General features: G+C 40.9%; 1 protein-coding gene across 1 annotated transcript in view; it reads right to left on the reverse strand.

Annotated features, from left to right (window-relative positions):
• Window positions 1-12,015: 12,015 nt before the first annotated feature.
• The window catches only part of PAK5 (p21 (RAC1) activated kinase 5), a 340,402-nt gene continuing 337,774 nt past the window's right edge, over window positions 12,016-14,643 (reverse strand). Inside the window, exon 10 of the mRNA XM_056121629.1 lies at window positions 12,016-14,201. Coding sequence (XP_055977604.1) covers window positions 14,046-14,201 — 156 coding nt within the window. The 3' untranslated portion in view covers window positions 12,016-14,045. The remainder of the gene's footprint in view (window positions 14,202-14,643) is intronic.

Consider the following 14,643-nt stretch of genomic DNA (forward strand, 5'->3'; position numbering starts at 1 on the left):
CAATGACCAGTTGTCTATTGCTCTGTTAAACTCCATGTTTGACCTTAAATTGTTTACTAGGGAAGGGAAAGGTCTGATATCTCATGAAAGTTGACCATTATACAAGGAAAAAGAAAGACCTTTGGTGCTGGTCATTGGTCCCAACTGTTTACTCCTATTATCTGTGAACTTCTCATGCCCACACCTCAAACTTGACAAGTTGGATATCAATAAACTTGACAACTTAGAGTCTGTAGTAAAAGAACTGACAGGAAATCAAACAACGCATACACCTGCCATTCTAAAATGAACAAAGTGCAGTAGCTCCTTGTAAAAGCGTTATTGTGGTCAAATTCCTGTGTCTAAGCTGACTAAATCTTTCTAGAAACCACATTTCCTTCTTGCTCTTGTTTCTGTGGGAGATCTCCATAAATGTTGGGGCCTCTCAGGCTACACCTACAGTGCTCAGAGAATCATGTGTGCTAGGCATAGAACTGAGGCCTTGTGTATATAAGGCATGTGCCCAAGCTCTTTGAGTTATCTCTCTGCCCTACACCCACTGTTTTGGGGAGCATGGTGTTTGGGGTCACACCTACTGTGCTCAGTGGCTATTGCTGACCTTTTCTCAGGGGACTAGCTGTATTGCCAGGAACTGAACTTGAATTAGAGGCTTGAAGGCAAGCATCTACCTTTCTATTATCTCTGGTTCCCCCTTCACTGTTTCCCTTTTTAAAATAGAACCCACATCCACCTGCGTCCAGGAAGTCCACAGGTACTGGATTGATAGGTTCAGGTTCTAGGAGTCAGCAATCATGTTGGCGTCATCAAGGTCACTCCTAGGAGGCTGGGGGAAGTGGTTCATTTAGTACCAGGTCTTTCACATGCAAGGCATGTAGTACGTCATGTGAACTATAGTTCTAATACTTGGAATCCATAATTCGTGTGTGTGTGTGTGTGTGTGTGTGTGTGTGTGTGTGTGTGTGTGTAGTGGGCGAAACCTGGTGATCTTCAGAACCTTTCTCAGGCTCAGTGCTTGGAAGTGATCCCTGGTGGTCCTCAGGGATCAAATGTGATGGTAGGCATAGAATTGGTGTAGGCAGAGTCATAAGGCAAATGGCTTTACTCTTATACTATCTCCCCAGCCTAGAATCCAAATCTTTTAAGTCTCAAGATTAATGGAACTTTTCCTACTGTGATATGCAGTGTATGTAATAAGCTACATTATCATCATTAGTTAATATTTTGTTTCTGTTTTTGTTTAGGGGCGCTGTGCTCAGGGTTTACTCCTGGCTCTGAGCTCAGGAATCACTCCTGCTGAGACTCAGGGAACTATAGTGGTGCTGGATTGAATCCAGGGCTTCCTGTATACAAGGCAAATGCTTTTTCCCCTTGTACTATCTTCCAGGTCTCACTCTGGCTGTTATTATTAGTCACATCATCTTTATATAACTCCTGACATTAGATCTCATGAACCTTGCCTTATTTCTCTCAGTTCTGTCTTTTTCTCTATGATCACCTACAAAAAAAGAAAAAGGAGCTTCCTGACTAAACAGAGGGTGGTGGTTTCTGGGAAGAGAATGTAGGGTGGTCAGAGAGGCAGACTCTATCCTGAGCCTCAGTCCTACGCCCCATTCATGCCCACTGTCACTCTCCTGCATCTCTCGCTGCTCCTGTACCCAATCAATCTCCCGTAGCTGCACTGCTTCTGGAACTCAGCAATGGCAAGAAAACCAAATAGAGAAACCACAGATGCTCAATTACTCCTTTCTCTGTCATTTTTCTTCTTTACGGGGGTTTTAAATGCAAACACCTCCAGGCACAAAAGGATGGTGGGATTGACTGCTGGTCGGTTTGTCTGGAAAAATCAGGCTGCATGAACCACATACAGATTCCTTTGGAAGGGGGTGCGGAGTGTGAGTTTGATTTAAATTCTAGTCAGAGTACTGGAGAGACAGGACAGCAGGTAAGGCACTTGAATTACATGCAGTCTACTGGGGTTTGATTCCTAATGTTGCATGTTTTTCTGAGCCCTGCCAGAGGTGAACCCTGAGCACAGAGCCAGGAGTAAGATCTTAGCAACACTGGGTGTAGACCCCTAAAAACAAACAATACAACAACAATAAACAAATAAATTCAGGTTGGAGTTCTTTGCAGGGTCTCCCATCCCAGGGAATTAGCTTTCAAAGAAGTGGTCTAAAGGGCAGGGACCATCTATTTTCTAGAATGAGAAATAATTTCATTATAACCATCTCTTATTCCACCAGCTGTCCAGTCTTTTCATTAACAAATGATTTGGGAAAGCTGCATGGGGAGACATCAGAGAACTGTGAATGAAGAATAGAAGGAAAGACAGCAACAAGCTTCCATGTCTGTTAGAGGCAGCAGTCTGTGTGTACAGATGTAGGTGAATTCCACATGCCCTGGGCACACACATATTTTCTTTCTTTTTTCTAGGAATTTCTTTTTTTAAAAAAAAAATTTATTAGTGAATCCGGGTAGACCCTGGAAAGATTCCTGTGTCGTATTCGATATGCCAAAACCAGTATAATAATAACAGGTCTCATTCCCCTGACCCTGAAAGAGTCCCCAATCGTTGAGAAAGATGAGTAAGGAGAGGCTGATAAAATCTCAAGGGTGGGAGGAATAGAGACATTACTGGCGCCCACTCGAGTAATTCAACCAACAATGGGATGACAGGGATACAGAGATACAGAGATTAGAGAATCACCATGAGGTACAGTTACAGATTTACAAACTTTCGTGCTTGTGTTTCAGTCATACAATGCTTGAGTATCCATCACTCCACCAGTGCCCACTCTCCACCACTGATGATCCCAGTATCCCTCCCACCCCCCACCCTGCACACAATTTTCTAAGAACAAACACTCTAAGTAACCTGAGTCAGAGAGACTCAGACTGAGTAACCTGAATCTGATTTACTTATTTTACTTTTTGGGCCCCACTCCACGTGCTTGGAGCTTACTATTGGCTGTGAGCTCAGGGATCTCTTCTGGAGTGCTCAGAGGATCATATAGGGAGCTGGAGATGGAACCAGAGTTGACTTCAGGCAAGATCAACACCCTACCTGGTATACTATCACTACAGCCCTGAGAGACTTAGTTTTTAAATTTTTATTTATTTTTGTTTAAATTTCTTAATTTCCCCCCCCCCTACTTTTTTATTTTATTGAATCAACATGAGATAGAGCATTACAAAGCTGTTCATGATTGGGTTTCAGTCACATAATTTTCCAACACCCATCCCTCCACCAGTGTAATTTTCCATCACCAGTGTCCCTTGTTTCCTTCCCACCACTCCAAACTATCCCCACCCTTCTCTCCCCGCTTTCCCCTGAGAGACTTTAAAGCAGTGTCTCAGGTGCAGTTTACAAGAGACATACATCAGACTTCCCAGATCTATTGAACAACATTGGCACTAATATATCTATCATCCTAGATTCAGTGGGAATATTTATGGTGGAACCTGAGAATATACTATGTTCACCATATAATTATGAGCAGTAGTATGAAAACATCAAGTTTAAAAGTCTTCAAACCAGTGAGATAGTATAGAGTGTAAGGCACTTGACTTGCACATGGCAGATCTGGGCCTGAGTCCTTGCTTCTCATTTGCTTCTTCCACACCCCATCCTCCAAGCCTGCCGGGACTGTTTTTATTTATTTATTTATTTATTTAATTGAATCACTGTGAGATACAGCTGTAAAACTTTCATGTTTGAGTTTCGGTCATACAATGATTGAACACCCATCCCTCCACCAGTGCACATTTTCCACCAGCAAAGTCTCCGTCCTAAACCTTCCCCTGTCTCTATGGCAGACAATTTTCCCCATATTCTCTCTCTACTTTGGGGCATTATGGTTTACAATATAGATACTGAGAGGCCATCACGTTTGGTCCTTTATCTACTTTCAGCACACATCTCCCATCCTGAACTATCCCTCCAATCATCATTGATTTAGTAATCCCTTCTTTATTCCAGTTGCCTTCTCCCCAGCTCAAGAGACAGGCTTCCAACTATGGAGCAATATCCCTGGCCATTGTGTCTACTGTCCTTAGGTGTCAGTCTCATGTTATTTTATATTCCGTCAATGAGTAGAGTCATTCTATGTCTGTCTCTCTCTTTCTGATTCATTTCACTTAGCATGACACTCTTCATGACTATCCACTTATAAGAAAATTTCATGACTTTATCTTTCCTAATACCTGCATAGTATTCCATTGTGTAGATGTACCAAAGTTTTTTTTTAACCCGTCGTCTGTTCTTAGGAACTTGGGTTGTTTCCAGATTCTGGCTATTGTAAATAGTGCTTCAATGAACATACAGGTGCAGATGTCATTTCTACTGTGCTTTTTAGCACCCTCAGGATGTATTTCCAGAAGTGGTATTATAGGGTCAAATGGAAACTCAATTTCCAGGAATGCCCATAGGGTTAATTCTTTAGTGCAGAGCCAAGGGTTGGCCGAAGAGGCCAGAGTGATAGTTCAATGGGTAGGAAATTTGCCTTACATGCACCTGACCCAAATTTCATCTCCTGTATCCCGTATGGTCCCCAGAGCACTGCCAAGAATAATTCCTGAGTGCAGAGCCACAAGTAATCCCTCAGTATTGAGAGGTGTGACCTCAAAAGCCAAGAAAGAAGAGTAAGCCCCATGGACAACCAGGTATGCCACTACCCCCCTTACAAACGTTTTACAGTTTTTTCTATCAATTAGGGACATAGTACAGAAGTTAATGCCTTCCATGTGGTGGCCAAAACAATGATTTGAATCCTAGTACACATACAATCCCCCCAAGCACTGCCAAGTGTTGTCCCTGTTCCTAGAGGCAGAAGTGGCCCCTGAGTACAGAGTCAGGTGCTGGTTCCTGATAACCACTGGGTGTACCCTTTCCTGTCCCCCAACACATAGTCCTTGCATCAACTTGTGTGCTAAATTCACCAATTTTTAAAATTAACATGAAAACAGAGTTTGCTTCCTATACTTAACACTCTTTGAGGATTTGATAATGGCACACTTATTTCTTCAGAAATATCTGGCACAGGAGCCAGAGTGATAGTATAAGGCACTTGCTTTGCATGTGGTTTAACCCCTGGCACCCTATGTGGTCCTCCAAACCTGACAGGAGTTATCAAAAAACAAGAGTGAGCAGAGCCAGGAGCAGGCCCTGAGCACCACCAGGTGTGCCCCCCTCCTCCAAAAAAAAGGAGATAAAGAAAAGAAAAAGAAGGAAATGTCTGGTATATTGATAAAGCTCTACAAATATATTATCAATGGCCCTTTTCTATCTTGATGCTTTTTGAGTGAGCTGTTTAAAAGATCCCGAGGACCTATCATGGCTATTAGAGGAAGCTGTTCAGGCCTTGCCATGCTGAGGGACTCTAGGTGCCAGACGCAGTGGGACTGGCTGCATGGAAGACAGGCACCTTCTCTCCTGTACAGTCTCCCGGGCCTTCTAGCTCAGTTCTTAACATGTGTCTTCATTTTACCTATGACACGATTTTTTTTTTTGCTTTTTGGTCACATCTGGCGATGCTCAAGGGTTACTCCTGGCACTGCACTCAGGAATCACTCCTGGTGGTGCTCGGGGGGGGGGGGGGGACCATATGGGATGCTGGGAATCAAACCCAGGTTGGCCGCGTGCAAGGCAAACACTCTATCCGCTGTGTTATTACTCCAGCCCCACCTATGACACAATTTTATGGAAGATCCAAAGCAACTGAGGCAGGGGTTTATGATCCAGCAACCACTTGATGTCATTTCCATGGGTCAGTTTAACTTTATTTGTCCAATCCTCAATTAGCGAACTAGGAAATGGTCAGTTGCAGGAGAGAAAGAGAGGGTGTTGGAGTCTATGAATTTGAATGGGAAAAAATGGACTACACCTTTAGCTTTTACTAATGTCAAATTAAAGGTACATTTCCTTCCATTATAAACATAGGCATCAGAATTTTGTCATATATGTAGTACCTGTATGTTTGTCATTCATAGAAATCACTTTAATATAAGAAGCCAAAAAAAAAAACTGTTGCTTCGAAATGGCACCAACATCTTGCTATTTTATGCATTAGAACAAATCTTTTTATATATTTCAATTTACAATACCCAGAGACATAGAAACAAGGACCAGGAGGACTGCTCCTTGGTAGGTCCTAGCTTGCCACAGAAGGAGTGGGAGTGCAGTTTGGAAAGAGAGGGACCATTATGACAATGCTAGTTGGAAATGAACATTCTGGATGAAAACTGAGCACTAAAAGGAGGTAAAGTGTGGTGCATGATACCCTGTCAGAAACAGTATTACAAATCACAGCACCTAAAAGAAAAATAAGAGAGAGAGTGAGAAAGAGGGAATAAAATGTCTGCCATAGAGGAAGGCTGTGGGGACAGGGTCTCAGGGCGGAGGCTGGGGTGGGGAGGAGTGTGTGTGGATGGTGGGAAGGAAACTGGGGACATTGGCAGTGGGAAATGTGCACTGGTGAAAGAATGGGTGTTGGAGCATTGTATTACTGAAAATCAATCATGAATAACTTTGTAAATGTATATCTCAAGGTGATTCAATTTAAAAAATGTCAGTTCACTATACTTTAGGTCCCTTTGCAAGAGTACATATTCTGGTTCAAGCATTTCCACTTTTTCTTCCCAGAAGAGCCTATAGATTTCAGCAAGAGCAGAGTGTCCAGAGGGCAAAATGAGGCCAAGAATTCAAGGATTAACAAACCACTTCAGTTGTCTTTTTTCTTTTAATCTTCCAAGGAGTTTATTTTATTATTATTTATCATTATTAATAATAATAATAATATAATAATAATAATAATAATAATAATAAGGGCCCAACAGCTGAAGACCACCGAGGCCCAGCCAAGGCCATGCTGAGACCACTCTCCACACACTTGGATGAGCCTCACGCATAAAAGAGCTGACAGAGGAACCCAGGTGTGTGGGACCCGGGGCTGAGATCTCCAAGCCTGCACAGTTTGGGACTGGACCTGCCAGTAACTAGACAGTTACACCCACCAACTGCCGTGTAACTCCAACAACGGCCAGGATCCAGAGATTATCACACTCAGGTCCCGGAAGCGCGCGGCCGCGACATCTTATCATCTCATTCCTAATTTGGTCAAACTGGCAGGCTACCAAATGTAACATGCCCACACGGCAGAGTCTGGCAAACTCCCCGTGGTATACCCAATATGCCAAATACCAGTAACAATGATGGGTCTCATTCTCCTAACCCTGAAAAAGCCTTGAATATGGCACTTTAAAAAAAAAAATCTCAGGGCTAGGACGAAGAAGACGTTACTGGCACCTGCTCGAGGCAATCGACGAACAACAGGGTGGTCGTGATCGTGATCATGATTATTATTATTATTATTTTGCTTTTTGGGTCACACTCGGCGATGCACTGGGGTTACTCCTGGCTCTGCACTCAGGAGTTACTCCTGGCATATGAGATGCTGGGAATCGAACCTGGGTCTGCCGCGTGAAACGCAAACACCCTACCCGCTGTGCTATCTCTCTAGCTCCTCATTTGTCTTTTAAAGTGACAAAACACGGGAGAGATAAGACAGCAATTGTGTTGCACGTGACCTATCTGGGTTCAGTCCCCAGTCCTCCCAGTACCCCATATGTATCTGCAAACCACTAGGAGTGATCCAGAAGCACAGAGGCAGGAGTAAGCCTTGAGAAATATTGGGTGTGACCCAGACCCAGAAAATAAAAAAAAATTAAAAAAAAAAGAGAAAGAATGTGTTATGTCTCCTCAGGAAGACCTCACAAAGGTTTTAGTGACAAATTAGATAATACAGATTCTAAGAACGAAAGTCCCTAAAGTACCTGTCTAGCTCTGTCTCTCTGTCTGTCTCTATTTCCTTTTTTGCATATTTGACAGGTATATTCAGGTAGTATGATTAATGTGCTGCCATTGGCTAAATTCTGCATGTTTTGTTAGTTCAGGTAAGATGGATCATTAAGATCCCAGAGTCCCATGCAGTTCCAGTTTTAGCATTTGCTATGTCATACAACCTTGCAGTGAAAGGAAATCCTTTGCGGTTTTTTTTTTTAATAACACAGCGAATAGGGCATTTGCCTTGCACGCGGCTGACCTGGCCAACCTGAGTTCGATTCCTCCGCCCCTCTCTACCGAGAGTATCTAGCCTACACGACAAAGCCTGGCAAGCTACCCGTGACATATTCAATATGCCAAACACAGTAACAAGTCTCACAATGTTACTGGCCTGCTTGAGCAAATCGATGAACAATGGGAGGACAGTGACAGCGAATTTTTTATTGAATATCTGTGAGATAGACCATTGCAAACATATGTTCATGATTGGATTTCATACAATGATCTAACATTCACCCCTCCCATCAGTGTATATTTCCCACCACCAATGTTCCTCATTTCCCTCCCACCATTCACCAACACCTGCTGCCCCCAACCTGCTTCTATGGCAGGCACTTTTCTTCTTTCTCTCTCTCCTTTTGTGCATTATGATTTGCAATACTAAGAGGTCATCATGCTTGTTCGGGGCACTCAGTATTTTTATCATGAAGGTAAGGTTCAATAGCTTTTTTTTTTTTAATAGGGTGGCAGCTTTGGGATGTGGACATGACCCCTGAGACTCTCAAAAGTACAGAGAGGTGGGAGGAGCTAACCCATCCTGATCCTGAGATAAGCCTGGAGATTTTAGTGACAAAACCTGCATAAATGACTTTTCAGCAGATTATATCTCAGTGAGGTTCGTCCTGAGATGGTGAAGTTCAGCTGGGGACATGGTGGTGATTTTGGATTGTGGGAGCAAGTGGTTGCTAAGGGCTCTGCTTGCGTGGGCACTAGGCTAACCAGCCCCACTCTGATTTACCCTGGTCTGTTCAGCCTTGTATGGGTCTGAGATTAACTGCGGCTTTTGATCTCTTTTGAGATTTATTTATGGGTCTCTTATCGAGGCTGATAAATGATACTGTATACCTGAGCTGGAGATGGTTTGTGGGCATGGCTTCCACATACCTAACTTTTGGCACAGCATCAATTTTAGGGTATCAGTAAGCCTAAAGGCATCATCAGGCTGTTGATGCACTCGCCCCATGGAAACAGGTTGACCTGCTGGCGGCAACACATCCCCATCCCTTTGCTTTCCACTCTCCCTCCCCTCCAATACATTTGCTATTAAAACACATTAGAAATGAGGGCCACAAAGACCAGTTCACAGAAAGAAACTTGTCACAAATTGTGGGGAAGTGCATTTAGGATCAAGATGGGAGAACTATTAGAATGATAATTGAAAGTGATCACTCTGGACAAGGACTGAGTGCTGAAAGGAGATAAAGTCATATAAATAACCTTTCAGTAACAGTATTGCAAAACATAGTGCCTAAAAGGAAGGGGAGTGAGAAAGGGAGAGAGAAGGAGAGGGAAGAGAGAGAGAGAGAGAGAGAGGAGAGAGAGAGAGAAGAAATGTGTTTTCCATAGAGTCAGACTTGGGGTGGGGAGCGGGAGGGAACCTGGGACATTGGTGACAGCAAATGTACACTAGTGAAGGTTACTGGAACATTGTAAGGCTGAAACCCAATCCGGAACACCTTTGTAACTGTGTATCTCACAGTGCATTTTAAGTTCTGTTTTAATTAAAAATAAAAAGTAAGAATTTTTGAAAAAGTGTATTTTGATGCAGAAATTAGAAACCCAGGTCTTTATTCCCCACTGTGGAGAAGTCCTTGTTCTCTCTTGAACATATTTCTCTTTCTCTCTTTTTCTCCCCCCTACCCCCATTTCTTTAAGTAAATTTTCTTAAGCCTTAAAAAAATTATCAGTGAATAGACAGACTTTCTTAAACCCTCTTTTTGCCTCTGCATTTATTCACATAGGAGCTCTTGTTAGTTTCCTACCCATGATGTCTCACCTGTCAAACCCTACCCCTAGGGCCTGCGCTGGTAGTTTCTGTGTAGGCCCATGACCTCTTGTGTTTCTTTACTTCTGTCAGATGTAATAGACTTGGCCAATGCACTGGAAAAAAATGTATGTTTTGTGAGTTGATGTTCTAACAGCAGTTAAACCATTGATGGATAGGAGCTGGTAGATACATGGGCATATAACCTTTCTGTCAGTCCTTTCCATTTCCCACATGTCCCAAAAGGAAAATTCTAGAATGTCTCTCCAGGAAGGGCTACCATGGGATTGGGCCTGGGGTTACTCAGTAATAACTCATTCATAAAACACTCTATTATTATTATTTCACATCTTCTGCCTCTGTTACAAACTCCACTATATTGAGTGAGGTTCCTTGTATCTTTGTGTAAATAAAGTATGTGTCTAAGTCTTCTCTAGATTCACTTTGAACATAACCCACACTAAGTTAATATATTCATTTGACTTGGAAATACAACACAAATTGCTTCATTTCCAGACTCAAGTTGGCTGACTTCCTGCACAATTTGTTGCTTTCACAGAATCGTTTTGCTTTTGTATTTTGTACCTGCTTAAATCAAATTGAGCTTTTCTCTGCCTGGAATCTCATTACCATTTTTTCCATAAAACAACGCTATTAAATTGACCCATTGTATCAAGGAGTCTGAACTCATTGAGTTGTTAACTTCATGGAATTATTTCATTTTTAATAGAATGTTACTGGTAACATTAGAAATTGCTACTAAGTATGTTTGTCTCAGTGGTTAATGAAGGAACACTACCATAACTCAGTCTGATTTGATCACTCTAATCTGTTTTTTAAAAATGATCTAATTCTAATTGAAAATAATTTGGGTTATTTGGGTTAAGTTTGTGTCAGAGGAAGAGAAAGAGACAATTAGGGATATGAAATGGCAGCAGACGTGGTAGGCACCTATTTTTCCTTTTCGTCTTCTACATCTTTCTCAACTCTCACACTAACTCATGTTCCATGGGAAGCAGTTTTGGAGTGTGTTTCTGGTCAAAGAAGTGACTGCAGTTGCCTAACTTGTATACGCTGTTGGAAAAGGGGAAGATGTCCGAATCTACTTTGTTTCCACCTGAGGACTACAAATACTGTTCTTCAGAAGGGTTTTGGTATAAATGGCATGTGTGCTCTTAGAGCACTCTTCAGCCACTTCCTATTGCTGAAAAGTAGTCACCTGCAAATTTCTCACATGGCGCTTGCCTTGAAAACTTTCTAACTTGGGCAATTCATTGGTTAGTTAAATGGGCTGGTCTGTTCCCCCTTACCTCTTCATGCTCCATTGTAACCAAGACAAAGTGCATGAGAATGAGATAGGATATAGTGTATCTTGTACAGGAGAGGAGAATCATTGGAGGCAGCCTCCCTCAGATGAGCTGTCCTTCACGGGGGCCGGAAAAGAGTAGATTCTGCTCATATTCTTTCATCTCAGGCTGTTTGTGAGGTTTGTCACTTTTCAAAATTTCTGGATGAGAATCCAGCCTCTCAATGACATAGGATAAATGTTGGCATCTTCCTTGTCATTCAAATGAGAGAAAATTTCCAAAATTCTCTTCTGGGCTACCTGAGATCTTTCTCTCTACCTTAGATACTAAGAATATTCTTTTGTTTTGTGTTGGGTCATATTCTGCAGTTTTGGGCCACCCCCTGTAGTACTTCAGGGCTACTCTCAGTTTTGTGCTCAGTAATCACTCTTGCTGCTACTCAGGGAACCATATGGTACTAGGGATAAAATTCTGTTTGCCTAAACGCAAAGTATGTGTTCAGCCCTTTGAGTTCTATCCCTCTCTTCCATCCCCAATACTCTACTTTTGATAGCTTTTGTTGGTAAAAGGCCTTCAGATGAGCATCATTGTAATAGGGATGTGGAGTGGAATCTTTGATGATAAATATGACTTCCTTTAAACTTGGCACTCCAGAATTTAATACTTCCTTATGCCCATCTACTCCATAGCTCTACACTCTTTGTGAGCTCCAAGAATGGGAATATTTGTCTTTCGCTTCTTGTTGTCTCAATGCTGCACGTAAATTTATACCAACTTATTTGCATTTCCTAAAAAAATAAATTTGAAGTACCAATAACACAGTGGAAGAAAAGGCAAACATTTATTTTTATTTGCAAGTGCAGTTTCTGCCAATAGTGCTCACAAAACCTTTTTAAGCTACAGTAACTTTTGGTAAACTCAATGACTACTTTAAAAAATACCCAGCAATAAGAAAATTACAGAAAAGTTTCTATTACACTCTTAAAAATGGTTGGAATCTCAAATCTACTATTTTTGTAATGGTTTTAGTATTTGTTCTGATTATAAAAAGTTTTTTTTTAATTTCTAGCCTATAGAGTACTAGTTACATTAATAAAATTTGTTCTGCGAACTTTTAGGACTGTCATTTTCTGGATTTAGATTTTTTTCTTACTTACTTATATTAATATTTTAAGATATCAAATAAAACATTGACTCGTGTTTTATGAAATAAATTATAGATCTTACTTATGGTGAGGCCTTTTCAGTTTGGGAGAAAACTGAAAATCTAAGCAGTAGAAGGTCATCTTATGCCTTTTTTTCCTTTTTTAAATGATAATAAATAATAAACAACCTATTAATTAAAATTCTTAATTATGCTTAGAGCAACCAGAGCATTTTCACAAAATTAAATTCATTCTTGTTACAGTATATGAAGTCATTATGAAAAACCTCTGGTTTTCTAGTTTGGTACAAATGGCTTTTGTCTGACACATACGTAATAAAAACTAATGGTGACTATGTAGCTCTTTCAGAGTTTTAAAGGCAAATCTATATTGGCCTACAGTTAACATGCAAATTCATCCAACAAGCAACACAAAATGTATTATAGTAGTCATTCATTTTTATCAACATTCAAGAAGATCTAGACAGCAGCACAACTCTCCTATGTTAGAAACACATTATAACATGATCACAACTGAAGTCAGATCGTACCTGTAAAATACCCCCTTTCCTATTCTTCCTCTAGAGTCAGTTCAGGCTTCCAGCACAATACATGAACAATAGCAATTAATACTGTGGTACAAAGGTAAGTACAGACAAGAGTTTGGTGTGCTAGCATACAGAGCTTTGAAAACAGTGACAAATGAAACCAAACATCTTGTCCCATTCTCTCTCCTTTCCCTTTGTGATACTACAATTCTCATGACCTGATTGAAACATACAATTTGAGGAACTGAGTCTCATGATCCCAGCACTGAAATTGTTCCTTGGGAGGGCAATTTGGTCACAAGGAGCATATCTTGCCCATTCAAGAGAGGGCACAAGGAAAAAACCACCCTGCTTTGCTAGTACTAGCATAAGGACTGAGCAATTTTCCAATATATTTAACTTTACCCCAAGGAGTAGTTTGGTGGTAAACTGTGACTCAAATTTTATTTTATTTTTGGTTAAATAAATGAAATGTGCACCACCATCACCATCACTCTTAAATCTTCGTCCATCACATAAGACACTTGTTAAAGATAAGAAAGATATTCTACTAAAGCTGACGGTGATTGAGAGTCATTCAGTATTCAAAGTTCCTATAGAATCGTTGGGTCTCTGAAAGGGATAAAAAAGTAGGAAAGGCTTTGTTCAAACTCTTGCTAGTAAACAAGTATTACTTTAACTGATACAATGGCTACGTGACATCAAAGTACTATAAATTATCAAAACTATTGTACAGAAAAATTACAAATTCAAATTCATTGCAAAATACATTACACTGCTACCATTAAGAAAAAAGTGCTTTTTGTTTTCCTTTCTTTTTTTGCCAGAAAAGTATTCTTTCAATATAGAAAACCCTACGCATTACCCTGCATGTGGCTAGGATATATCATAACGGAGTTTGTACTGAGTCCTTTCTGATTTGCTGGATGAAGGGTTGAAAAATATAATAATGACTTTTTAAAGTGATGTTCCAAATGATTGTGCCAGCTGTCAGTGGAGAGATGCCTGTTTAAGACACAAGAAGATGCCCTGGTCTGTCAAACCCTGCTGGTCATCACACTGTCCCACCAATCAGCTGGTCTTTTGCATGTCCTGTGGTTTCATGTTCTCCTGAATTATGCTCATGTCCTCTAGCTTTTTTTTACTGATGTGACTCCTCTACTCAGTGATGCCTATATTGTCTCATGAGGGGAACAATACAAGAGGGTGGGCCCGCCAGTTTCAAGAATGGATGTCCGAGGAGTTCCTGGGCTGTGGCTCTTTGAGATGGTTCTCTCACCAACATCAGGTCTAGGAATCCCCGGAGCACAGAAGAAACCTGTCAACACCCAACACACAGTGATGAAGACCAACAGAGAAACCCAATTCAGCTCTTTAAACCGACCTTCCAGCTAATATTCAGGAAAATGACTACATCAACAATAGCAAATTTTACAAAGTTTCCATAAGGGGAAATATGTTAGAAAAACAAAATCATGTACTGATTTAATTAACATGTGATGTTTTCAATCATTTCTTAAATGTTGAAAAGGTAGAAATACACAGTTATAATGAAAGAGGATCGATTTTTTTCAATATAAATGGTAACAATAGTGATGAACACATCACAGAATACCAAGAGTGGGTATGTATACATAGATGCTGGTTGCAAAAATTTGAAGTAAGGTATAAACATGGAATAGTTTTATGTTTCTAACACTTGCAATCACCCAGGCTCTGCAGAATCCCCTTTCTTGAAGAGGAGCTTCTTTAAGGATATT

Source organism: Sorex fumeus, unplaced genomic scaffold (genome assembly GCF_029834395.1).
Source record: "Sorex fumeus unplaced genomic scaffold, SorFum_2.1 ptg000044l, whole genome shotgun sequence".
NCBI lineage: Eukaryota > Metazoa > Chordata > Mammalia > Eulipotyphla > Soricidae > Sorex > Sorex fumeus.